This window comes from Rana temporaria, chromosome 10 (genome assembly GCF_905171775.1).
Source record: "Rana temporaria chromosome 10, aRanTem1.1, whole genome shotgun sequence".
Taxonomy (NCBI): domain Eukaryota; kingdom Metazoa; phylum Chordata; class Amphibia; order Anura; family Ranidae; genus Rana; species Rana temporaria.
This window is the reverse complement of record NC_053498.1, coordinates 78,790,279-78,813,486: the sequence shown is the minus strand read 5'-3', so window position 1 is coordinate 78,813,486 and position 23,208 is coordinate 78,790,279. Positions and strand designations below refer to the sequence as shown.

The 23,208-nt window shown below is 41.8% G+C and overlaps 1 protein-coding gene across 3 annotated transcripts in view; it reads right to left on the bottom strand.

Moving 5' to 3' along the window:
* Positions 1-23,208, bottom strand: part of ARHGEF12 (Rho guanine nucleotide exchange factor 12) — a 254,728-nt gene that overhangs the window by 133,205 nt on the left and 98,315 nt on the right. For all 3 annotated transcript variants that reach the window (XM_040325540.1, XM_040325541.1, XM_040325542.1), the window contains 5 exons: positions 18,266-18,423; positions 14,902-14,979; positions 13,819-13,938; positions 5,069-5,158; positions 821-892 (listed from right to left, as the gene is read on the bottom strand). In XM_040325540.1, the coding sequence (XP_040181474.1) occupies positions 821-892; positions 5,069-5,158; positions 13,819-13,938; positions 14,902-14,979; positions 18,266-18,423 (518 nt within the window). The remainder of the gene's footprint in view (positions 1-820; positions 893-5,068; positions 5,159-13,818; positions 13,939-14,901; positions 14,980-18,265; positions 18,424-23,208) is intronic.

The following is a 23,208-nucleotide window of genomic DNA, read 5'->3' as shown; positions in this document are numbered from 1 at the left end:
CCTATGTATGCCTCTTCCAGGGCAGGCATATTAGATTTCGACTCAGGTTGAGACAGTGGAGCTGGAGAAGGAGTCTGGCATTTTTGAGGCCTAGGCAGTACCATAATAGCCATAATGAATCTGTTATTTGTCCGAGAAATTGTGACAGTTGGCAAAAAAAAAAAAAAAAAAAATCAGCTTTAAAGCAGCAGTAAAGTAGACAACTTGTTACCTGCCTGAAAAAGAGCTAGAAACGGCAGAAGATATTGGTGATGTATAACAGCAAGTAGTTGACTATTAGCTTTTTAATTTTCAAAAATACAAGTTTAGGCCAGGGGGTCTCCAAACTAGGACCTGCAGTTGAAAACCAGCCCACTAGAAGATTCTTTCTGGCCCGCAGAAACCCAGGCTGGCTGTCCCCACTGGCGAGCAGTGGATGCATTGGTCTCTGGAATATTACAATATGCAGACCAGTGCATCCACTGCTCAGTGGCGATTCTCGCCCAGTCCCTAGTGCAGCTTCTCCCCTCTGCTGTGGTTGGTTGCTAGGATCGCCCTAGCAAACAATGAGACAATCGACCTGCACCTAGTTTTTACAGGAGGAGAAACCTACCTTCTCCGCTCTGCTGCCTGAGATAATGGGGGCTCTGTTGGGCACTCCTGGATGTAAGCCAGGGACTCTGATAGGTACCCCTGTATGGAAGGGGGGGGGGGGGGACTTATTTAAATTTACAGCATTCTTAAACTTTTTTTTGGCCTCTAAATAGCTGTAAAATATTTGATGTGGCCCACAGTCTAGTCGCTACCGTTTTAGATTATAAATAAAAAGCTTCACACATACCGTGTCCTGATATTCCGTTTTTTCTGGGCTTTCTTCTGCAGAATTCTTTTCTCGCTGTCTGCTGCATGGACTCTGTGGAGACACAGTTAGGGTCCAATTAAAGATATACAATATATAATTGTATTACATATTTGAATAATCTTTCATTAGGACATGTTTAAAAAAGAAACAATAGTGTATTTTAAGCACATATTTTGCACTTTCCCATTTATAACATGGTTATAAATGTATATATTTGAAGATTAGCCAGAGAGCTCTTTGACTGCAACTTTCATATTTAACAGCTGAGGAGATAACATGGCTTATGCCTTGGATACCACTGTGCTTCCCAGGACACAGGTATCAATCCATTAAACAGGATTTTTTTACATACTGTAAAGAACATTTTGTAGATTTCATTAAGTGACACAGAATCAGAAGGAATTCTGAGACACTGGATTATGGTGCCAACTGCAGAAGATTTAGAAAATGTGCTAGAATGGCTGGGTCCACTGTGGGGACAGATCATTTTTTTTTTCTGCATCTATCGGATACAAGGCTTGAAAGTTGTCAGGAGGGGGAATTCATTTCTCAGAGTTTGGCCAATCGTATAACACCCAACTTGCCTGATTCAGAGTATCAAAGGGTTTTCTACAAAATGCACTTTGTGGGGGCCGTGTGGTGCCAAGCATATTTATCCAAAGACAAGTACGCACTGCCCTGATCAATCAGTTCACAGTAGACATCATATGGCTAGAGGCCTATGAAGTAACTTCCATATTGTGGTGGTAAAAAGTTTTTAGCCGCCTCCTGCCAGAATGTCTGCATCCCTCTTGTTCTTTGCCACAGCAAGTTTGTCAGGAAATTATACTTTTAGCCCACAAACATATATAGTGGCAGTAAATGCTAGCTTAGTCATACAAGTCACATGTTGCACACCTGTGAGGAAAGCCTAAGTCAGTTGGCTGAGACGGAGTTTCCTCAGGGCCTTATGCTGGTGTGTCTTATAGGTTCTCCTCCTTTGCAAAGTGAGGGTCCTCCCTTGCTGGTTACAGAATGGATGTCAATTAAGGGGGTAATTGAGTCAACCCAGGCGTTAACCAAGTTCCAATGTCTGTGTCTTGTTAGCTTACGTTTGTCAATGGAAAATGGTAGATTAAAGCGCACTGCTAGAGGCCATATAGACAGGCAAGTTAGGAACCAGTATGTATAAAAGGTAAAAGGATACCCTATAATGTCTTGTCCATATCACTGGGAAACCCTTTCTTACCCTGTCCTCATTTAGGCTCTGCCCATCACAGTGGGCACACCCTCAAAGGGGTCTGAAAGGTCTGGGTGACATAGTAATGGACCAAGTATGGACCTGTAAAGCATCCTGTTGCCAACTAAACTCAAAATCAAAAGTTAAAGGCCAGCCCAACTGCCACAGGGTCTGGGAATGGATCCCAAGGTATGATCAAGAGTCCCCAAACCAAAGATTGCCAATAAGCTATGACATGTCAGTCAAAGGAGGGAAAATAATTCTGGTTAACAAAACTGGAGAAAATTATTCTCCAAGAATAAAAGGGCACCCATCATGCAATGACACTAGCAAAAAATACTGTAGCTTCATAGAGTGGGATTATATAGATACCTGGGGGGGGGGGGGGGGGGTCAGGTGCCATTTTTTTCCTGCAAATGCTAGTTTCCTAGTAGTGATGGGCTCAGGAGTGTTCAGGATCAGTCCCAATCCACCTGAGCAATCCCTGCCAGGAAGCAGACACTGTACACTGCAGAAGATTTAGAAAATGTGCTAGAATGGCTGGGTCCGCAGCCACACAGACCAGGAAATGTCTCACTGCCTATGTTTGGTGGTGTGCAGTGTCGACTTCCTGGCGGAACAGGTGGGTTGGAACTATGATCCCGAACACACCTGAAGCCCATCACCATTTCCTAGATTTCAGGTTTACCTTCTTGCTTCAATACTTTGTGCCCTTTACCTGGAACAATGATACAGATAAGATGTCAGATTTTACCGATATCAATACTTGCTCCAGGACAGTGACTCACAGATTACCTAATGCAGTTTGTCAGTGTACTAGCATCTTCAGAAGGGAATTGGCAAAGGCAGCCCTCATGTGTTTCTCAACAAATTTTTATTTTAAGATGTAGCCAGTATGAAATGTTAAAGGGGTTGTAAAGGAAACATTTTTTTTTCATAATAAGCATCCTTTACCTGCAGACATTCCTCTTTTCACTTCCTCATTGTTCGTTTTTGCATCAGAAGTTGCTCTATTTCTCCTCTGTTCTGTTCATTTCCTGCTTGTCTGATTTTACAGACCACCGTGACGGAAGGGTTTACTGCGGTGGTCAGTAACATGCTCACCCCATCCTGGGAACTACATCTGTGCGGCAGGACGCTCTCTACATGTTGGAGACCTCAAGGAGGTGTGAATTACTGGGCGTGCCGCAATGCATACTGGGAAATGTAGTTCTTACATGAACGAACGATGCAAACCAGGAAGTGAATGAGAGAACAGAAACTGGAATGCCGGAATTGATATAGATGAAGGAATTTAATAGGTATTTACTCGTTTTTTAACAGAATCATTACACTATTCTGTCTACCTTGCAGACATTAATTTTAGGCAAAAAAAAAAAATTTCCTTTACAACTCCTTTAACAAACATGTTAACATACAGTGCACCCGGAAAGTATCATTTGCAGCGCTTCACTTTTTCCACATTTTGTTATGTTACAGCCTTATTTCAATATAGATAAAATTCACAATTTTCCTCAAATTCTACAAACAATACACCATAATGTGAAAGATGTTTGAAAAAATAAATAAAAGGAAAATAAAATCACATGTACATAAGTATTCACAGCCTTTTCTCAATACTTTGGTGAAGCACCATTGGCTCCAATTACAGCCATGAGTCTTTTGGAGTATGATGGTACAAGCTTGGAACATCTATTTTTGTGCAGTTTCTCCTATCCTTCTGTGCAGGCCCTCTCAAGCTCCATCAGGTTAGATGGGGAGTGTCGGTGCACATCCATTTTCAGAACTCTCCAGAGATGTTCGATCGGGTTAGAGTTGTCCCGTAGAAACTCCTTTGTTATCTTGGCTGTGTGCTTAGGGTCGATGTCCTGTTGGAAGATGAACCTTCGCCTCAGTCTGAAGTCCAAAGCACTCTGGAGCAGGTTTATATCAAAGATATCTCTGTACATTGCTGCATTTATCTCGATCCTGACTAGTCTCCTAGTTCCTGCCACTGAAAAACATCCCTGCAGCATGATGCTGCCACCACCATGCTTCACTGTAGAGATGGCATTGGCTAGGTGATGAGCAGTGCCTGGTTTTCTCCAGACAAGACGCTTGCCATTCAAGGCCAAAGAGTTCAAGCTTTGTTTCATAAGACCAGAGAATTTTGTTCCTTATGGTCCGAGTCTCCTTTGTGTGCCTTTTGGCAAACTCCAGATAGGCTTCTGTCTGGCCTCTCTACCATACAGGCCTGATTGGTGGAGTGCTGCAGTGATGGTTGTTCTTCTGGAAGGTACTCCTCTCTCCACAGAAACATGCCGGAGGTCTGTCAGAGTGAACATTGCGTTCTTGGTCACCTCCCTGAGTAAGGCCTTTCTCCCCTGATTGCTTTGTTTACCTGGGCGCCCAGCTCTAGGAAGAGTCCTGGGGGTTCCAAATGTCTTTACCCTTCCCTAGATCTGTGCTTCGATACAATCCTGTCTCGGAGAGCTAAAACAATTCCTTGGACTTCATGGTTTGTGCTCTGAATGCATTGTGGGACTTTATATAGACAGGTGTGCCCCTTTCCAAATCTCGCCCAATCAACTGAATTTACCACAGGTGGACCCCAATCAAATTGTAAAAACATCAAGGATGATCAGTGAAAACAGGATGCACCTGAGCTCAATTTTGAGTGTGATGGCAAAGGCTATGAATACTTATGTAAATGTGATTTTTTTTTTTTATAAATATGCCAAGATTTCATACAAACTTCTTTTGTGTTGTCATTATGGGGCATTGTTTGTAGAGTTTTGAGGAAAATAATGAATTTATTCTTAACTACATGGGATCGTTTAACAAAGCCACTGCTTTCATTGCCCGACAATGGCACAACCACTTTATCTAAGCACTAATTAGATGGAGGAAATGTTCTGTGAAAGTACAAGCTATAAATGGTAAACAGGCAATGGTATATACAATGCCTTAAAATTATTATCCGATAGAGGAGCATGGATATAGACACACAAACAAGAAACTATACTTACATCCAAAACATTACTGCTTGGACATGATCCATCCCCAATGATATAATCAGAACGTTCTTGGTCATAGGAATCTGCATCAAGTTCATTTATCTGTTGGAAGAAAAACAAAAGAAAAAAAAAGTCGAAAGTTATAATGCAACCATACCTGAATAGAAGAGAGGGGGGGGGGAACACACACACACACACCAATGCATCTTGCCAAAATGCACACAACTGGTGGGATTTACTAAAACTGGTGCACTCAGAATCTGGCGCAGCTGTACATGGTAGCCAATCAGCTTCTAAATTCAGCTTGTTCAATTAAGCTTTGACAATAAAACCTGGAAGTGGATTGTTTTTTTGTTTTTTTTTGCAGAGCTGCACCAGATTTTGCACTCTTCCATTTTAATAAATAACCTGCCCAAGATGTTGCGGTGCACAAAAAATGCACAAATAGAAAACATTTTTGCTCAAATGTAGCGGGGGGGGGGCCTATCCTGGTTTTGGGGGTACTGTGATGCATTTTAAATAGGGGCGTGCATCGCGGCGATCGTGGTAAGGTGTGTCAGTCTGTCTCCAACGGAGGCTCTTTACCACGTGATTAGCCGTGTCCATTCACAGCTGTTTACAATGTAAACAGGAAGAGTCGTTGATTGGCTTTTCCTCACTCGCGACTGACAGACGCGAGTAGGGGAGAACCGGTGGGGGGGGGGGGGTGCGCCGATTGTTTATCAGTGCAGCTCCCCCCCTAAGATGCTCGCCCAGGACCACCAGGGATGGGCATTCACACGGAACCACCAGGTATGCCCCTTAGACCACCAGGGAAATGCCAATCTGTGCCAAGGCAGCTGTTAATGCCCAGGCAGCTGCCAACCAGTGCCCACCCAACAATCCTACCAGTGCCACCAGGGATATGCATCAGTGCCACATAGTGCCGCATGTCAGTGCCCATCAGTGCCATGCATCAATGCCGATCAGTGGGAATCAGTGTCGCCTATCAGTGCCAGTGCACAGCAGTGCCGCCTATCAATGCCCATCAGTGCTGCATATCAGTGCCACCTACCAGTGCCCATCAGTGCTACTCATTGGTGCCGCCTTATCAGTGCCCATCAGTGAATAAGAACACTTAACAAAATTTTATAACAGGAAAAAAAAAAATACCCCCAAAAGAAAGCTCTATTTGTGGGAACAAAATGATACAAATTCTGTTTGGGTACAGTGTAGCATGACCGCACAATTGTCATTTAAACAGCGACAGCGCAGAAAGCTGAAAATTGGCTTGGGCAGGAAGGGGGTGCAAGTGCATGGCATTGAAGTGGTTAAACCAGTATTCTAGGCTAGCTACAGAGTGTATACCACAAAAATTATTTTTTTTGTTACTCAACGTAAAATCCCTTTCTCCGATTGATGGACCTGGCTCTTGCATATTCTTGACTGGTTATGGGCAGTCCTTGCCGGTAGTAAACCCTGCTCTGCTATAGGAAGCTCAGTGCATCACAAAGCCGTACAAGTAGAAAAAATAAATAAAAGAAGAGTGGGTGCTGTGTCAATCAACGCAGTGAAATGGTTTTTACGGCGAGTAGCAAAAAAACAGTTTTTGATTACATTGCTTGATGGACACAGCTCTTCCATATTCATGTGCCCTAATGAGGGGTGGGTGACAAGAGATGCACACAGCAACATCAAAAACCCACCCAAAAAAGAAACAAGAAACCTTGCATTTGAAACAAGCTTTCAAAAGATGCCAAAACATCAACTTCGTAAAACTTGGTAAAAGTGTCCATAAACAAGGCAATCTAGAAATAGTGGAAGAGGAGGCCGCTAGGCATTTTTGAATCAGCTTGCGAACCCAGTTGACAGAAATCAGAAAGGTCCACGGATCCGCAAACCAACAAAGGCCACCCACCCTGGAAACATGTGAGACAAGCCTTCATGCCGAGTACATGCCCTGGCAAGCTTGGTGAGCGGAAAAAAAATGATTGTGCATAGAGAAGGAGGGACCCTACTTGTGCCGCAGCTCCTTCCAAATGACGACAAAACAAATGTGTCAAATTAGGTGAGGTAAAGAATTATCCTCGCCATCAGAAGAAAAGGGGTCTGCAGGTAAATTGAGACTCACTGCGACTGAACCAAACTCTGGCTCGGAATCATACAAGGGGGGTTGGGTGAGTGGGGGTTTTTCTTACTTGGCTTGTGGCCGAATGACTCAAGGCATGCGCCCAAGGGAATCGAAGACCCCAAGAACCTTGTCACCTCAATGAGAGGGTCTGGGGGAGATGAGTGCTCCTTAGACTCCATGTGTGGGCACACCTCCCCAGACCAGGCACCACCAGGACCAACATACCTGGATAGGAAGATTAAAACCACTCCTAAAAGCCTGCGGCAGAGAGAGGGAAGAGGGGAAGACCTCAGTAGGACTCAACACCAAGGTCACCCAAGAGCAGTGCCGTGTACAGCCATAGCAGAGTAAGGCCTCCTTACCAAGTTGGTCTAAGCCAAAAGGAAACAAACATCGCCCCCACATCACATGCCCAGTGCTAGGGCCTGCAAAAATGGCCACCGTCACACAGCTATACAAACATGGCTGCCAAAACAGGGGAACCCTGCACATCCCAATCAGCTACTTCCCCCACTCCATCAGGGAAATGCACAAGCCTGCCCAGGAGCCAGTGAGCCCTGTTCACCCAGGCCAGGACACCAGGCAGGTGGGAAAGATGATGTGAGGGGTGAGTGGAGGGAGGACTAGGCACAGCAACCCAAGTCTAGAGAGGAAGAGGAGACCCTGCAGAGCCAACCGCCCCAGGGAGCACCCACAGCCTGCCAACATGCCTGAGGAAAGTGGGGGGATAATTTACCCACCAATCCAGTGGAGATAGCTAGTAACACTTTTGAGACAGAACCACCTCCTTCCAACATAGAATGTTTAAATGCCAAAAGTGGGAACATGCATTAATGCCCATGCAAACTGTTGCTTTTTACTGCATTTTTGATGCTGCTTAACATCTGTAGGAGGAAAAAAAGCATCAAGAGCATACAATGTGCATGAGGCATATACTGCTATCTACAGGGAGTGCAGAATTATTAGGCAAATGAGTATTTTGACCACATCATCCTCTTTATGCATGTTGTCTTACTCCAAGCTGTATAGGCTCGAAAGCCTACTACCAATTAAGCATATTAGGTGATGTGCATCTCTGTAATGAGAAGGGGTGTGGTCTAATGACATCAACACCCTATATCAGGTGTGCATAATTATTAGTCAACTTCCTTGCCTTTGGCAAAATGGGTCAAAAGAAGGACTTGACAGGCTCAGAAAAGTCAAAAATAGTGAGATATCTTGCAGAGGGATGCAGCACTCTTAAAATTGCAAAGCTTCTGAAGCGTGATCATCGAACAATCAAGCGTTTCATTCAAAATAGTCAACAGGGTCGCAAGAAGCGTGTGGAAAAACCAAGGCGCAAAATAACTGCCCATGAACTGAGAAAAGTCAAGCGTGCAGCTGCCAAGATGCCACTTGCCACCAGTTTGGCCATATTTCAGAGCTGCAACATCACTGGAGTGCCCAAAAGCACAAGGTGTGCAATACTCAGAGACATGGCCAAGGTAAGAAAGGCTGAAAGACGACCACCACTGAACAAGACACACAAGCTGAAACGTCAAGACTGGGCCAAGAAATATCTCAAGAATGATTTTTCTAAGGTTTTATGGACTGCTGAAATGAGAGTGAGTCTTGATGGGCCAGATGGATGGGCCCGTGGCTGGATTGGTAAAGGGCAGAGAGCTCCAGTCCGACTCAGACGCCAGCAAGGTGGAGGTGGAGTACTGGTTTGGGCTGGTATCATCAAAGATGAGCTTGTGGGGCCTTTTTGGGTTGAGGATGGAGTCAAGCTCAACTCCCAGTCCTACTGCCAGTTTCTGGAAGACACCTTCTTCAAGCAGTGGTACAGGAAGAAGTCTGCATCCTTCAAGAAAAACATGATTTTCATGCAGGACAATGCTCCATCACACGCGTCCAAGTACTCCACAGCGTGGCTGGCAAGAGAGGGTATTAAAGAAGAAAAACTAATGACATGGCCTCCTTGTTCACCTGATCTGAACCCCATTGAGAACCTGTGGTCCATCATCAAATGTGAGATTTACAAGGAGGGAAAACGGTACACCTCTCTGAACAGTGTCTGGGAGGCTGTGGTTGCTGCTGCATGCAATGTTGATGGTGAACAGATCAAAACACTGACAGAATCCATGGATGGCAGGCTTTTGAGTGTCCTTGCAAAGAAAGGTGGCTATATTGGTCACTGATTTGTTTTTGTTTTGTTTTTTAATGTCAGAAATGTATATTTGTGAATGTTGAGATGTTATATTGGTTTCACTGGTAAAAATAAATAATTGAAATGGGTATATATATTTTTTTTGTTAAGTTGCCTAATAATTATGCACAGTAATAGTCACCTGCACACACAGATATCCCCCTAAAATAGCTAAAACTAAAAACAAACTAAAAACTACTTCCAAAAATATTCAGCTTTGATATTAATGAGTTTTTTTGGGTTCATTGAGAACATGGTTGTTATTCAATAATAAAATTAATCCTCAAAAATACAACTTGCCTAATAATTCTGCACTCCCTGTAATGCCCTTATCTTATAAACAACCACAGACTGAGTGCAAAGTCAAACCCACTCTATCCCCCACAGGGTCATCTGCATCCATTTGTCAAAACACACACACACACACACACACACACACACACACACACACACACACACACACACACACACACACACACTATGGCAGTCCAAACATTTTTTTTTTTTTTGCTTCAATAACATGCTTTAATCACTTGCTTACTGGGCACTTAACCACCCTCCTGCCCAGGCCAATTTTCAGCTTTCAGTGCTGTTATACTTTGAATGACAATTGCGCGGTTATGCAACACTGTATCCATATAACATTTTAATCATTTTTTTTACACCAATAGAGATTTCTTTTGGTGGTATTTGATCACCACTGGATGCTTTTTAGAACAAAACATGTTTCAGTTTGTTATAAAATTTTGCAAACAGGAAATTTTTGCCCTTCATTGATATGCGCTGATGAGGATGCACTGATAGGCAGCACTGGTGATGAAGCACCGATTAGTGACATTGATAGGTAACACTGTGGGCACTGATGACTCCACAGCTGCTCTCCTTGATCAGGACAGATGTCCCTCAGACAGCCGCCACCGGTGATTGGCTTTTTGTTTGGATAGTGAGAGTTAAAAAAATAGCCGATTACCGGCTCGGTTTGCATCACATGATCAACGGTCATTGGCAGACAGCTGATCATGGGGTAGGGGGCGGGATCTGTAAGGGCACGCAAAGTAGGTCCGCGCTGTAGCCATCATTCAGCTATAGTGACGGGAAGGTGTTAAAGAAACATTACTATCAAAAAAAACAACTCTGAATATTGCACAGCATCTTAAAAAGTGTGATGGTAAAACCAAGTGCTCGGTGATAGGAAATTTAATCACACTGAAATGGACTTGTGATACTACTCTCAAACTGAAAGGGCCTAGTAATCTTAAAGTGGTCATAACCAAAGTACTATTTTTATCAGGATTGTCATGGTAAAGAAAATGGACAGAATTGAGCATAAATCTAAAAAAAAAAACTTACATGTCATACATGGCTCAGTCCTTGCAAGTGATCACCTGCTTTCCACATAACTTGCAATAACCACGTACACGTCCCATGAGGGTGATACTGAGTGCCTGCAATGACTGGAAATTGCCTCACACAATTTCAACCTTGCTAAAAATCACTGTAAGTGGATGCAGATGGTTTAATTTTCTTTAGATTAAAATGAATATGTCTTTACTGCACTGATGTTGGATTACAGGGAAGATTACAGCATATCCCAGCAGTGCAAAAATTCAGCTGCCCTATAGAACGCTAATACCCACAATCTTTCATACTTCCACTGTTGACAGACTTTGCTGCTTGGTTCAAGGAAAGGCAGCAGACTGACCTCCCGTGGTCACATGACACGGTTCTCCCTCCACAAGTGTTCACTGCTGCGGAAAGCAAAGACCATGATGCAGGACATCGATGTTATGCATCTTGCTCGTTCATAATTAAAATGTAAAATGCAGGCGCAGCGTCAAGGGTTTAAAGAAATGTCCTGCATTTTGCAGAGTGAAAAGAATGCCGATAACGATAAGGCTTTTGTTCCGAGGGGTCTCAACATTGATTTTGATTTGAATTGCATTCAATTTTGATTTTAATTATTAGTGATAGATGATTTTAGATTTACATCTCCTTTAGAATACATTTTAAATTAGAACCTTGTTCCTTATATTTTTTATATTTAAAATGTATTTTTTTTTACATTTAATTTTCACATTCATTACATTTTTATATTTGTTAGTATATTATTGCATATATTTGTAAAGATAGCTAGGGGTGTGGTATATTGTGGGTAGGCTCCGGTTTGTATTCAATTTGTGGCAGTATGTATGAGGCAACTTGCGCTCTGTCATGTCCCCAGCATATTGAGTGAACCCTTCCTGTACACGCTAAATCTGGTCGGGTAGCGTGATTGATTGCCGACAAGCCATTCGTGTGTGTACTAGGTGAAGGGGAGTATGTAGATCAGTGCAGTGATGCTGTAGCTCCACCCCTTACCAAGGAAGTCAACACCCTGATGATACACGTTTAGGGGGCGGAGCTTACGCAGTTACGATACACTGCTTCCATCTTGAAAATTGGACGTCTTGCAGTTTGCACAAGCCAATTGTGCTTCAATTGTATGTGTATCAATTACCTTTATATCATTAAATTATTGGAAATGGAGAGCACTAGATGTTACTTTTCTTTTACATATAAAATCCAATTGGGCAAGACGATCAGGGTTCTTGGAACCCTATTAAGGAGCCATTTACCTAAGGAGGTCTATTTATCCATAGTATGCCAGGTGTCATCACCTTCCCCAGAGGGTACAACTGCTGATTTTACTCTTACATGAGGCGAGCAGCCTGTGAAACTGGTGGTGGAGAGTAGGGATGAGCGCCGGCGTGTTCGCACAGTCCACGTGCAGAGCCAGGAAGTCTGCACAGCGCTGTGCTAACCACAGGCAGGGAGACATTTCCCGATCTCTGCAGCTGAGCATCAGGACAATGTCTCCCTGCCTGTGATTGGCGCACGTGGAGTGTGCGAACACGCCGGAGCTCATCCCTAGTGGAGAGCACTCATCTTTGTCTGCACTTTGGGTGAATTGATTTATGGCAGAATGTTCTTCATACATTATATACACAAACTTTTTACAAGATTTTTTGCAGTAGTGGATTTGATCATTTATGATCTACACATTTTGATATATTAAGTAGCGCAGCACTTTTTTTTTTGGTAAAATAGGTATATGCATCGCTGAAAATGTACATTTATAAAAGTCTGCAAATGTTAGCACAAAAGTCCATGTTTCTTTTCTGGTGTCACCGAAAGTGTAAATCAAACAGACTAGAGTGAATAATGATATCCTCCACCGATCATCAACACACCAGGCCTCTTACCTAATGCCTGGGATCTGATGTCACAACGCTATACGCACGGACCGTGGCCATCTTGTGGGTTGGAAACATCTCTTCGTTTTATACCTCATGACATTTTATCATTTTAAATGTGAGTACTCTGGAATTCTTTTTGGGATAAATTATACACTGATTTGATATACTGCACAACGAGGACTCCATTATACATGAACATGTGGATCTACCATCTGTGAGGGCTACATAAGATCCAGTTTGTTGTCTTAGTAGAGACGTGACCAGCCTGTGGATATACACTATGCCTGTTTGACTATCTATAATCTAGTGGTCCACCATTTGATGTAAGAGGCCAAGTGTGGATGTTTGGTGGAGGATATCATTAGTCACTCTAGTCTGTTCCATTTACACTTTGGGTAACTCCAGAAAAGAAACATGGACTTTTGTGCCAACGTTTGCAGACTTTTATAAATGTACATTTTCATCGATACATATTCCCATTTTTCCAGTGTTATTATTGTTACCTACAATTCTATGCTAGCTGCTCCTTAGAGTCCAAGCACCGTGAATACTCTCTATAAATATAACTATACCAATAAATGGAACACTAAAGGTTTGTTTTTTATTGGATCAATTGATTGCTGTAAGCTAGAGCATTTAAATATCACTTACCTCGTTTTTCCTTTTGACCTCCAAAATACAGTAATCCAGGTTTGAAAATGCCATTTCCTGTCACTCCTCTTCTTGCTTTCCACCAGCATCTGAGCCGTTTTGCATGGTGAAAAGCAGAATGTGCTCACCCCCTCCCTATGACTACAGCCCTGCGTGAAGATGCTCGCTTATCCCTCACAGGCATGGAGGCTAAGCATAATAATGGGAACTGTAGTTCCCATTAGGCCGTTATGTAGCAAGAATGAATGCGCACCGCAAACCAGGAAGTCAGTGAGAATAATGATTCAGGAGTGACGGAGGTGAATAAAACAGCTCGATTTCAGCAGGTATCAAACTAGTTATAATGCAAAACATTACTTTTTACTTCATCAGCTACTGTCAGACTTTTATTTAAGAGGAAAATATTTTTGTCTTTACAACCCCTTTAAGTAATTATCTTTTCTGCACACTTTTTTTTTTTATCAACACAGTGAAAGTTAAAATGACAACACTGTGTAAGGGTCCCAATATAAACAAATTAACCACCGGAAATGCCAGCCTAATCTTTAGTTACCTTGGTCATTCCTCTATTGCTCACCTGGATTGGAGACTTGGTTTTACCCAGCTGATCCTGTAGCTGCTGTATGTGTTTTTTTGTGTCCTTGATATCCTTGTAAAGCAGTGTGGATGGAGAGTTGCTGTACTCCTCCTGGGAAGACTACAGGAGTAGACAAAACAGAAAACAAACAAAAAAAATTAAATTTTCTAACAGAAGAGCTCTTTTTTTTTTTTATGTAAAGTTTAAATCGAAGCAGGAACGCACAGAAATCAGGAAAACCTCACCAAAAAAACTTTGCCCTACTGTTCTTTGTTATGAACACAGAACGCTCGGCTCTGGGAATATTCTCGGATTCATAAAAAAAAGTCTAGTGTATCTAAAATTCATATTTATGTGCATGTCAGTTACAAAACATGGCGCAACCTTTTTGTTTTGTCCATAAATTGTTGTATAACTTATTAAAAATGAAAAACAGGTTTACTGGAGATCTTTAAAGGCATAATTAAAAAATACATGATGTAACAATAGTCTAAGGCCTTGCTCACATGAGCTTCAGCCTGTAAGGCTCGTCTCACATATATGCAGTGCAGGAAACAAAGACAATCCTGAGCGTTTCCTGCACTGAAATCACACTCCGTTCATGTGATCTGCCACCGGTGTCAATGTTACAAGCTGAAGCCCATGTGAACAAAGCCCATGCAGGTCAAAGCAACAGGTTCCCTTTCATAGTAGCACATACTAGATCTTTCTTCACCATCATTATGGCTCAGCCATAAAGAGTGCAGAAAGTGAGGGAGTTGGCCTAGAATAAACACATGGCTTAGGCTAACTGTGAGTACTTTGAAAGTTCTGACTAAAGCATCTTGGGGCTTACACTTGGCTCTTTGTCTCGCTGCACCTATGTGACAGTCCTGGTCCAATCATCAGAATCCAGGGATGTCACATCTGAGGAAAGGGAGTTAATCACCTACCTCAAGTACTGGATAATTTATCTACACTTCCAGCAGCTGAATGAAGTGAAGGCAAGGTTAGTATGTACTCCTGAGGAGGACAACATTAAACGAAACCGATTGTTCTGCCTGCATGGTCAAAGCAGGTTTATATTTTAATGGCTATACTGACCTGTAATTGTTCTTTCTCCTGTTGTAACATTTTCTTTAGTATTATCAATTTCTGGTTGTGCATAATATTGTTTTCCTCCTTATAAAGAAAAATGAAAAAAAAAAAGTTATAATAACCCACATGCTATAATTTATCCTACATAACTAAATTAATCAGTAAATATCCCCACACTACTCGTTAAAGGTAAATAATACATATTAGAATAGCAACTACCATTAATGTGCAATCACTAAACACAAATAATAATAATAAAAAAAGTGCAGCACTCCTCCAAATGCCTGAACCAAATCATTATAATATTTAATATCCCCCCTCCCCCCCAAATCAGTCATTGTGCTTAACCATATAATCTATCTAAAAAAACATGCATTTAAAGGGTGCATTCATACAACCATAAATATCTTGTGGGTACAACATAAATCAACACAACTCATGTGACCATACAGTGTGTAGAAAAAAAAAAAAAAAAGTAGAAAAGTCCAATATATTAATTGTGAACGACACAAGAACTCTGTCAAACAGCAGTGTATTCCCCCCAAAAAAACAAACAAAAAAAAAAAAAACTGTAAATCAACAGTGTTGTAATGTCATCACCCAGGTGCACCTTTAAATGAGAAATGTGCAAAAAAATACTGCGCTAACCAATTACCAAAAGAAAACAACAAAAATACACCACAGCAGCGGCTCTGTTTATGTCATAGACATAAATAAATAATTAAAGAAACAGTGAAGAGCTGCGCTATACCATGAAGGACCAACATTGAAATCAGTCCATCATATATACAGTGCATACAGACCAAAACAGATCATATATCATAATGCATCTGCTAAAATCAAATGTAGCACTTTTAGGCTTTATCGAGACGAATGTCGTTTTTCTTGTGCCACTACCTTTTAAATTAAACATTTTTTATGGTAATACACCATCTAGTGTTTTTATTTATTTTATTTTTTGGGGCTCTCCGATGGTTGGCTTTATACATCGACTTCCACTGAAGCAGTCTCTGCATACCCACTGGAGAAATCAAGAATTTAATATAGGCTTGTTGTCCCCTTGCCTCCGGTAAGAAGTGATTTTGGCTGGTGGTGGAGCACGGGCGTTTGCATGAATATTCTGGAGTTATATCCCCTAATTGTTTTCATCAACACCTACTTTCTGTCATGGATCCACTCTGCATAGATCCTCTTTGCACTTGAGGAATTGGGACTTATATATAATTTTTCTTTTTAGATGAGACTATATCCTTGTCTGCACTTTTAGATGAGCGATGAGCCCTCATCTATTCATGTGGACAGGTGGTCACATACAGCTTAAAAAATAAAAATGTTCCCCAGGTCTCCCTGCCATTTGAGAGCTCATACAATTACAAGAAAACCTTTACCCTCAGCTCCTGAACCGTACCTGACCACATGCCCTAAAAAGGGGAGGATGCTTTGGGGGTCTGTAACCCCCCAAAGCACCTTGTCCCAATGTTGATGGGGACAAGGGCCTCATCCCCACAACCCTTGCCCGGTGGTTGTGGGGGTATGTGGGCAGGGGGCTTATCGGAATCTGAAAGCCCCCTTTAACAAAGGGGATCCCCAGATCCCACGCCCCCATGTGAATTGGTAATGGGGTACATTGTACAGACCCCCAAAGCATCCTCCCCATGTTGAGGGCATGTGGCTCTCTCATTTCCCCTCTTTTCCTGAGGCCTGCCAGGTTGCGCGCTCAGATAAGGGTCTGGTATGGATTTTGAGGGGGACCCCAACGCCATTTTTTTTTTTTTTTTTTAATTTGGCGCATTATTAAAATCACTGCTCCCAAAAAAACGTCAGTTTTTTTCATTGATACATGTTCCCCTGGGGCAGAACCCAGGTCCCTGTCCCCAAATACTTTATCACAATACCATGCATATAAGCCTTTAAAATTAGCACTTTTGATTTCTCCCATAGACTTTTAAAGTGTGTTCTTGCGGCTTTCGAATTTGCCTCAAATTGTTCGCTATTCGGGGAAACAGGCGAACACCCGATGTTCAAGTCGAACTTATGTTCGACTCGAAAATCAGGCTCATCCCTACTTGGAAGTCACTATAGCCATAGACAAAATATACAAAGTTGCAGGGGAAGGTGTGGTAGCGCACATGTGGCCTCTGCAATCACAGTCAGCAAAACATGCGAGTGATTTGGCCATAAAGTTTTGCATAACCTTGTAAAGGCCTTGCATGGTAGGGCAGATTATGCAGGTATCACTTGATTAAGCTGAAAAGCAGTGCAAGGATGAAATGGACTCCAAGTGCAGAGGGCAACATACCTCCAGGCTACAGACGTTGGCACCATCAGTGGGCACACTGCAAAAAGCCCAGGAGCCGTTAGAAGAAAGTGAGACCCATACAGTGGGACTGAACTGATGTCTAAAATCAGACATGTTGTGACTACATGGCAGTAAGGCAATGTTTAGACTCAACACAAGAAGCAAGGCTTCCAAAACAAAAACAGCATGTAGCAGGTGAGGGTCAGATGACTGGAGGCAACCAAAGTCACTGCAAGTGGGCAGCAGGTATGCATTAAAACTCCACTTAGCTCTTGCAAGCAGAAGAAGCAGTGGCGAGATGTTCCTTAATGCTATATTGGCGGGAAAGAGCATGTCAATTAAATAACCTCTACGTTCCATACCATTAACTTCTTCTGGTCTAAAGCCAGTCTGAGGACTGTGCCAAATAGCTGCAACACCAGCAGTAGTGTATAGAAAAGCCTTGCTAGAAATATCACAGGTTGGTCTTTAAAACAGCTGAAAAGGGTGTTCATCCTATCTTAACAGAGACATGGCAAAGCCAGTGGCTCTGGACCTAGAAGGCATTCCGCAGTAAAAAATGTACTACAATTTAGTCTGCAAAATGCCCCATGTGGAACGTAGTGCCTGAGGGTCACTTCCAGGCTATCAATGCAATGTCCAGTCCAGTGTGGGTACCCCAAAAGCCAGGTTGAGTATAATCATGTTGAATAGCTGCAATCAAAAAGACAAAGCTCCAGCAGCGAGTGAATAGTTTTTTTTTTTTTGTTTAAGAACAAAATCAGGAGGAAAAAAAATGCTACAAAAAAATACTATGCTAGCAAAAATTCTGAGGCATGATGGTAGTAGGTGGGTTATCCTGTGCTGGCATACGGTCGTTTGTTTACCAGTGTCCAGTCCTCCTGTATACAGTAGTATAATCCTAAGGTTTAAGACTATATCCCTCAACAGGAGAGAAAGAAAAAAGTATTGTTTTAGGTTGCAAATCAAAATCTATTCAGTTCAATATCTAAACGATTTAAAATCTAAACAAAGAAAAGTATCTGACATTCAATTTTTTTTGCAGTAAAACTGATAACCTGAAGTACTTACCCCCATGGGTATAGGGCTAGTAATTCTTTCAAGGTGCCCATGACTGATTGGTGAGTAAGGAGGTAAAGGTGCTGGAGAAAATGGATCCCCCTCTGAGAGGGGAATATGAGGAGACCCTGGAGGCCGACCTTGAACTGTGAGGGCCACATATGAGCCAGCTGCAACAAGAAAATAAAAACAATCTTCATAAACCATCTACTTCTTTTTCAAGTCAATGTGATAACAGTTGCTTAAAATTATATATTAAAATCTTCTGATTTAATATTAATATTCTAATAAAAAAAACTACACTCAGGATAAAAAAAAATAGCAGTGAAATGCTATTATACTCAGCTATATACCATTGCATTTCCTTGCTTGTGTTCTGCAGAAAATTACAGCTTCCAGATCACATCCCCACATTTGACTGCAACTATCTGATTGTCTACAGGGAAGGTTCCATGCTGGATGAAACTGCCCTGTTAGTACCAGCTGATTGTTGCCTGGGAGTTCACAGTAGTATACCATTGTCTACTTTGAGCTTTTTTTTCCTGCTACAGGCTCAAAAGAAAAAAAAAAGGAGGAGTACATATTCAACCACTAAGCAGGCGGATGAATGACTCGCTTAGTAAATGTATGACTGAATATTGCTTTTATTTTCCCACGTGAAATATATATTCTCTACATTGAAAACACACACTTTTGTAGCAAATCTAAATGCAAAAGAAAATGATTAACTACTGTAGACACCTCCTGGCAAACCTCTGAAAATGCTAGTTCCTAAGTGGTCATGCTGACGCTCTGTCTAGAATATTGTCCTAATCATGGTTAAAAACAGGGATGTAGTCTAGGTGTTATGAAATCACTTGCTGCATATGTATTCCAAGATAGTGGGTAAAGCATGTACCAAAGCAAAGCTTTAGCGTGACAGCCAAGCACCTGAGGTTTTTAGAAGGACCAGCCCAAAATCCTGATGGGTGGTAACGTGATAAATAGAATCATCCACTGGCTTATTTTATCACTTGGGAATGCCAACAAGCTGGTTGCATCTTGCTCCTCTTTAACAGAGAAAAAAAAAATACTGTCAACGCTGCATTAAGGAGGAACTTCACCCTGTCAAAACTGTAGTTAACATTTGTTTTAAAGGTCACGACTGTGTAACTTGTGAGAAACAGATGCTAAATGCTGTAAAAAGTCCAAGAACCCCAAAATCTTTGGAAGAAGGGGCTCAGGTAGGGAGATGCCTTAGAAGGCTGTGAAATCATTCAAAGAAGAAAAGTGTGAGCATCAGCATTTAGGCATATGGCTAAAAGAATTGCGCTATGGGCCCTTGTAGGAAATGGTCTCCAAGGCACACTGGGATAACAATGTTTGGGCTGAGTTTAAGAGTCTAATAAATTAACAACTCAACGTGGACTACATTGGTGTGAATAAATCGGAAGTATAATATGATATAGTGGCATGTGTACAGGAGACAAGGCAGAAGCCTAGCTACTGCAGTAGACATACTGGCATATATACAGGAGACAGTGCAGGAGCACAGCTACTGCTGTAATAGTAAAGATGTTAGAAGTATGATGGGACATGCATCCGTAATGGACAAGGGTCCCTGTGTAGCATTTAGAAAGTTCTTGTAATTCTTCTCAAACAAGGAAATAGATGATCACCTTTTATGACTGTGAATCTGAAAGGCTTAAAGGAAATGGTCGTCTTTTTATGAATTTAAAGACAGCAAGAAATTAGGAACATATAGTAAAAAAGAACAGAGGACAGCAATAGAGACTTTGTGTACCTCTGCAAAAATACAATTCTGGGGTCATATATGGAGCAAAATGTCAGCAATGTCCCCCTCTCACCTCCACCTTCTGAGCAGGTACACTAGGCTTAAAAGATGAAAGGCCTGCTACAAGTATGAACCTGCGGTAGATGAAGCATGGAGGGGCAAAACGGACTGTACACATAAGGAAGAGGATGACAATTCAATTGGGAGGTAACATTTGAGATAGTGGGGTAGGAACCCCTTCCCCTTTAACTGCCTCAAGGGATTTCCCAAAGAGAAGCTCACCTTCAAATAGCATACTTAAAATGGCGCATTTCTCCAGCAAGGGAGCTTGCAGGGCTAGTCATGGAATGAATATGAGCTTCAGCACCAAAAGCAAAAAACATTAACTACAAGAGCTATTGGAAATACTAGAACTTGTATAACTCCCTTTCACCCCAAGTAGAAGCCATGACATCTAGCACACAACACACATTTATAATGCAATATATTTTACCTATATTTACTGCATGTCAACACAATCTATGCTGCAGTTTGCTTGCATCTAGAATTCCTTTTTAAAAGCCTGCAAGCTAGATTAGACGAGAATTGAACCCAAAACAAAAAGGTCAAATCGATAACAGAAGTTACAGTTACCATTAGCCTGTTACCTTCAATTCATATAATAAAAAGGGACATTCTTAAGTAAAACACTTAAGAGTATTGGTTTATTGATCCATGTTCTAATACAAAGCCAACTCCTGGGCACCAACTAGACATTGTAACCTTCCTAATCACGTAGATAAAAAATAGTAGCAGCTTTAGAAGAGGCTTTAACAGGCTTTAATATACAGTATACAGCCTGTTGCGAATCAACAAGTCTTAATGCAGTCCCCCCATGTTGTACTTTCCTACAACTACCACTCAAACAAATGAGCCTTAAAATGGTTTTAAAGTCCAAAAGTTTTGCCATAATGCATTTTCAGTGTTATGGTAAAAAACCTTCAACTAGTCCTCTCTCGAGCTAGCGCTGTGCACGTCTGCAGTAGCCCTGTTCTTTCTTCCTGGTTTCAAAGGAGACTCCGAGTAGTAGATGCTATTGGCTCCTGATGCTGTCAGTCAAATACTGTAAGGAGGGAGCAGGGGGCATGGCCAAGCCACACTGTGTTCATGGATGTACACAGACCCTCTAGGAAGCATGCCTGCACGGTGCCCTCTCAGCACACGGCTTACTGCAGGGGCACTCAGAGAACAGGAGGACTGGACAGTGATAGAAGGTGAATCCAGAAGAGGAGACAAGGGACTATTAAAGCTTTTTTTAGATTATTGGGAAGAAAGGGTAAGCCTTTAATATCACTTCAACAACGTTTACAATAAAAATGACACAAGAGATAACTTATCAACTCAATCCCTTCTTCTGGGAGGTGTGGGTAATGTCACCACCCCACACTGCTTCCTCCTGCGAGCACACATTCCTGCAATGGGCTAGAATGCAATCTCTCCAGATTTCAAGTGCCCAGCTATCCCAGAAGCCAAGATCGAGGGGAGTATTTTTATCTTTTTTCTCTATCTATATTTTTATAGGTTTTCTCGTTGCTAGTTTTGTTTGGAGGGTGGGGGCTTGGCAGAGTAGGGCCTTAATTAAAAATAAAAAACGAAAAAAAGCAAGAAAAATATGTTCATCTTTAAAAAAAAAAAAAAAAAAAAAAATGGATGGTTATCCTCCTAAGGACAGTATCTAAAAAGGAGGTATGCTGGCAGCGAGAGGCAACACCCCAAGTTGTCCTAATACTTTTTTTTTTCCCAGCTCACAATTTTCCTGTAGGCAGCAGTATAACAAGAAGGTTTGACACTTCTTGCGTCTCTCATTGAGCAAAGAAAAACTGATCTCAACTTAAGTTCAAATTAGGTTGGTTACTATCAGTAAGCATAGAAGGCTTTTCTTTGAATTTGTCATCAAAAAGAATCAGTCTACTCACAGCTGTACAGAGACCCAGAATGCTGTGGTAAAGGATAGAAGGTAGCGCCAATAACCATGAGTGAGTGTAGTTCTATGTTAATATATCTACAGCAGAACACATTTCCAAGATTGATGACATTTTTTTGAACATACCTGAATGTATGCTAAAATGACAGACGCTACTTTGTAATTCACAACTGAATCAAGCAGCCCTGACCAGAGGAAACGAAGACCATATTGTTACTAAACAAAAGCTGCAGATGAGACACAGTCTAGCACTGTAAGTGCCGAATCATACAGGGGCGACCTGTCAGGCGACTTGGCCACCTGACAAGTCGCCCTCCATGCATTGCAATGGAACCATTCTAATAGGAGAGACTAAAGTTGTTCAGACTTAGAAAAAGGTTCCTGTACTACTTTGGGGAGACTTCGGAGAGGCTTGCTTTGACTTCTATACAGAAGTCATTTGCAAGCAAGCGCTGAAGTAGTGCTGTACGGGCCGACTGACTTTGAAGCCGCCCCTGTGTGAACAGTGTGAAAAGTGCTTGCTTATTTTCCAGAAAGCATGACAACTGCTTTTGAAATAATCACTTCTGGAGAGTTCCAATAATGAAAATTTTGATTTATGGTCTTGGATGCAACATGTTCAGTATGGAATAAGCATTTTTTTTTTTCTTTGTGGGCGCATGAGGGGGTAAAAGGGTAAGAAAACTTTGTGGGAAAGTTTCCTTACAAGAAGGGAGTACATTATAGGTTCATAATTATCACAACATATTGAATTATGAGCACTGCTTGGACCTTACACGATTATTGAATTCAGCTTGCTTTTCAGAAAATCAGCACTGAAAGTTCCAATTAACTATTACTTTTTCATGACCAGAGGTAAATGAAACCTACAGTGCTGTGAAAAAGCATTTGCCCCCTTCCTGATCTTTTTATTTTTTGCATATTGGTCACACTTAAAGTTGGGGTTCTGCGGGTATTTTTATTTTATTTTTTATTCTGCTGGAGTTACCTTTATTACTCCGGCACTCGCGTGTCCTAAAAGTACAGCTGTCCGCATAGTCATGCTGCAGGAAACAATACTTTATAAAAACTTGTGATGGACTTGCTTGTGGGCAGTCTAAATCCTACAAGCAAATGCTTCCGGGATACCGTGAATGCGCCCTCGTCACATGACCCTCTTTGCGAGTCATGTGACCTGCTTCCCGCGTCACTCGAGCTAGAGCGAGAATACGCGCCTAG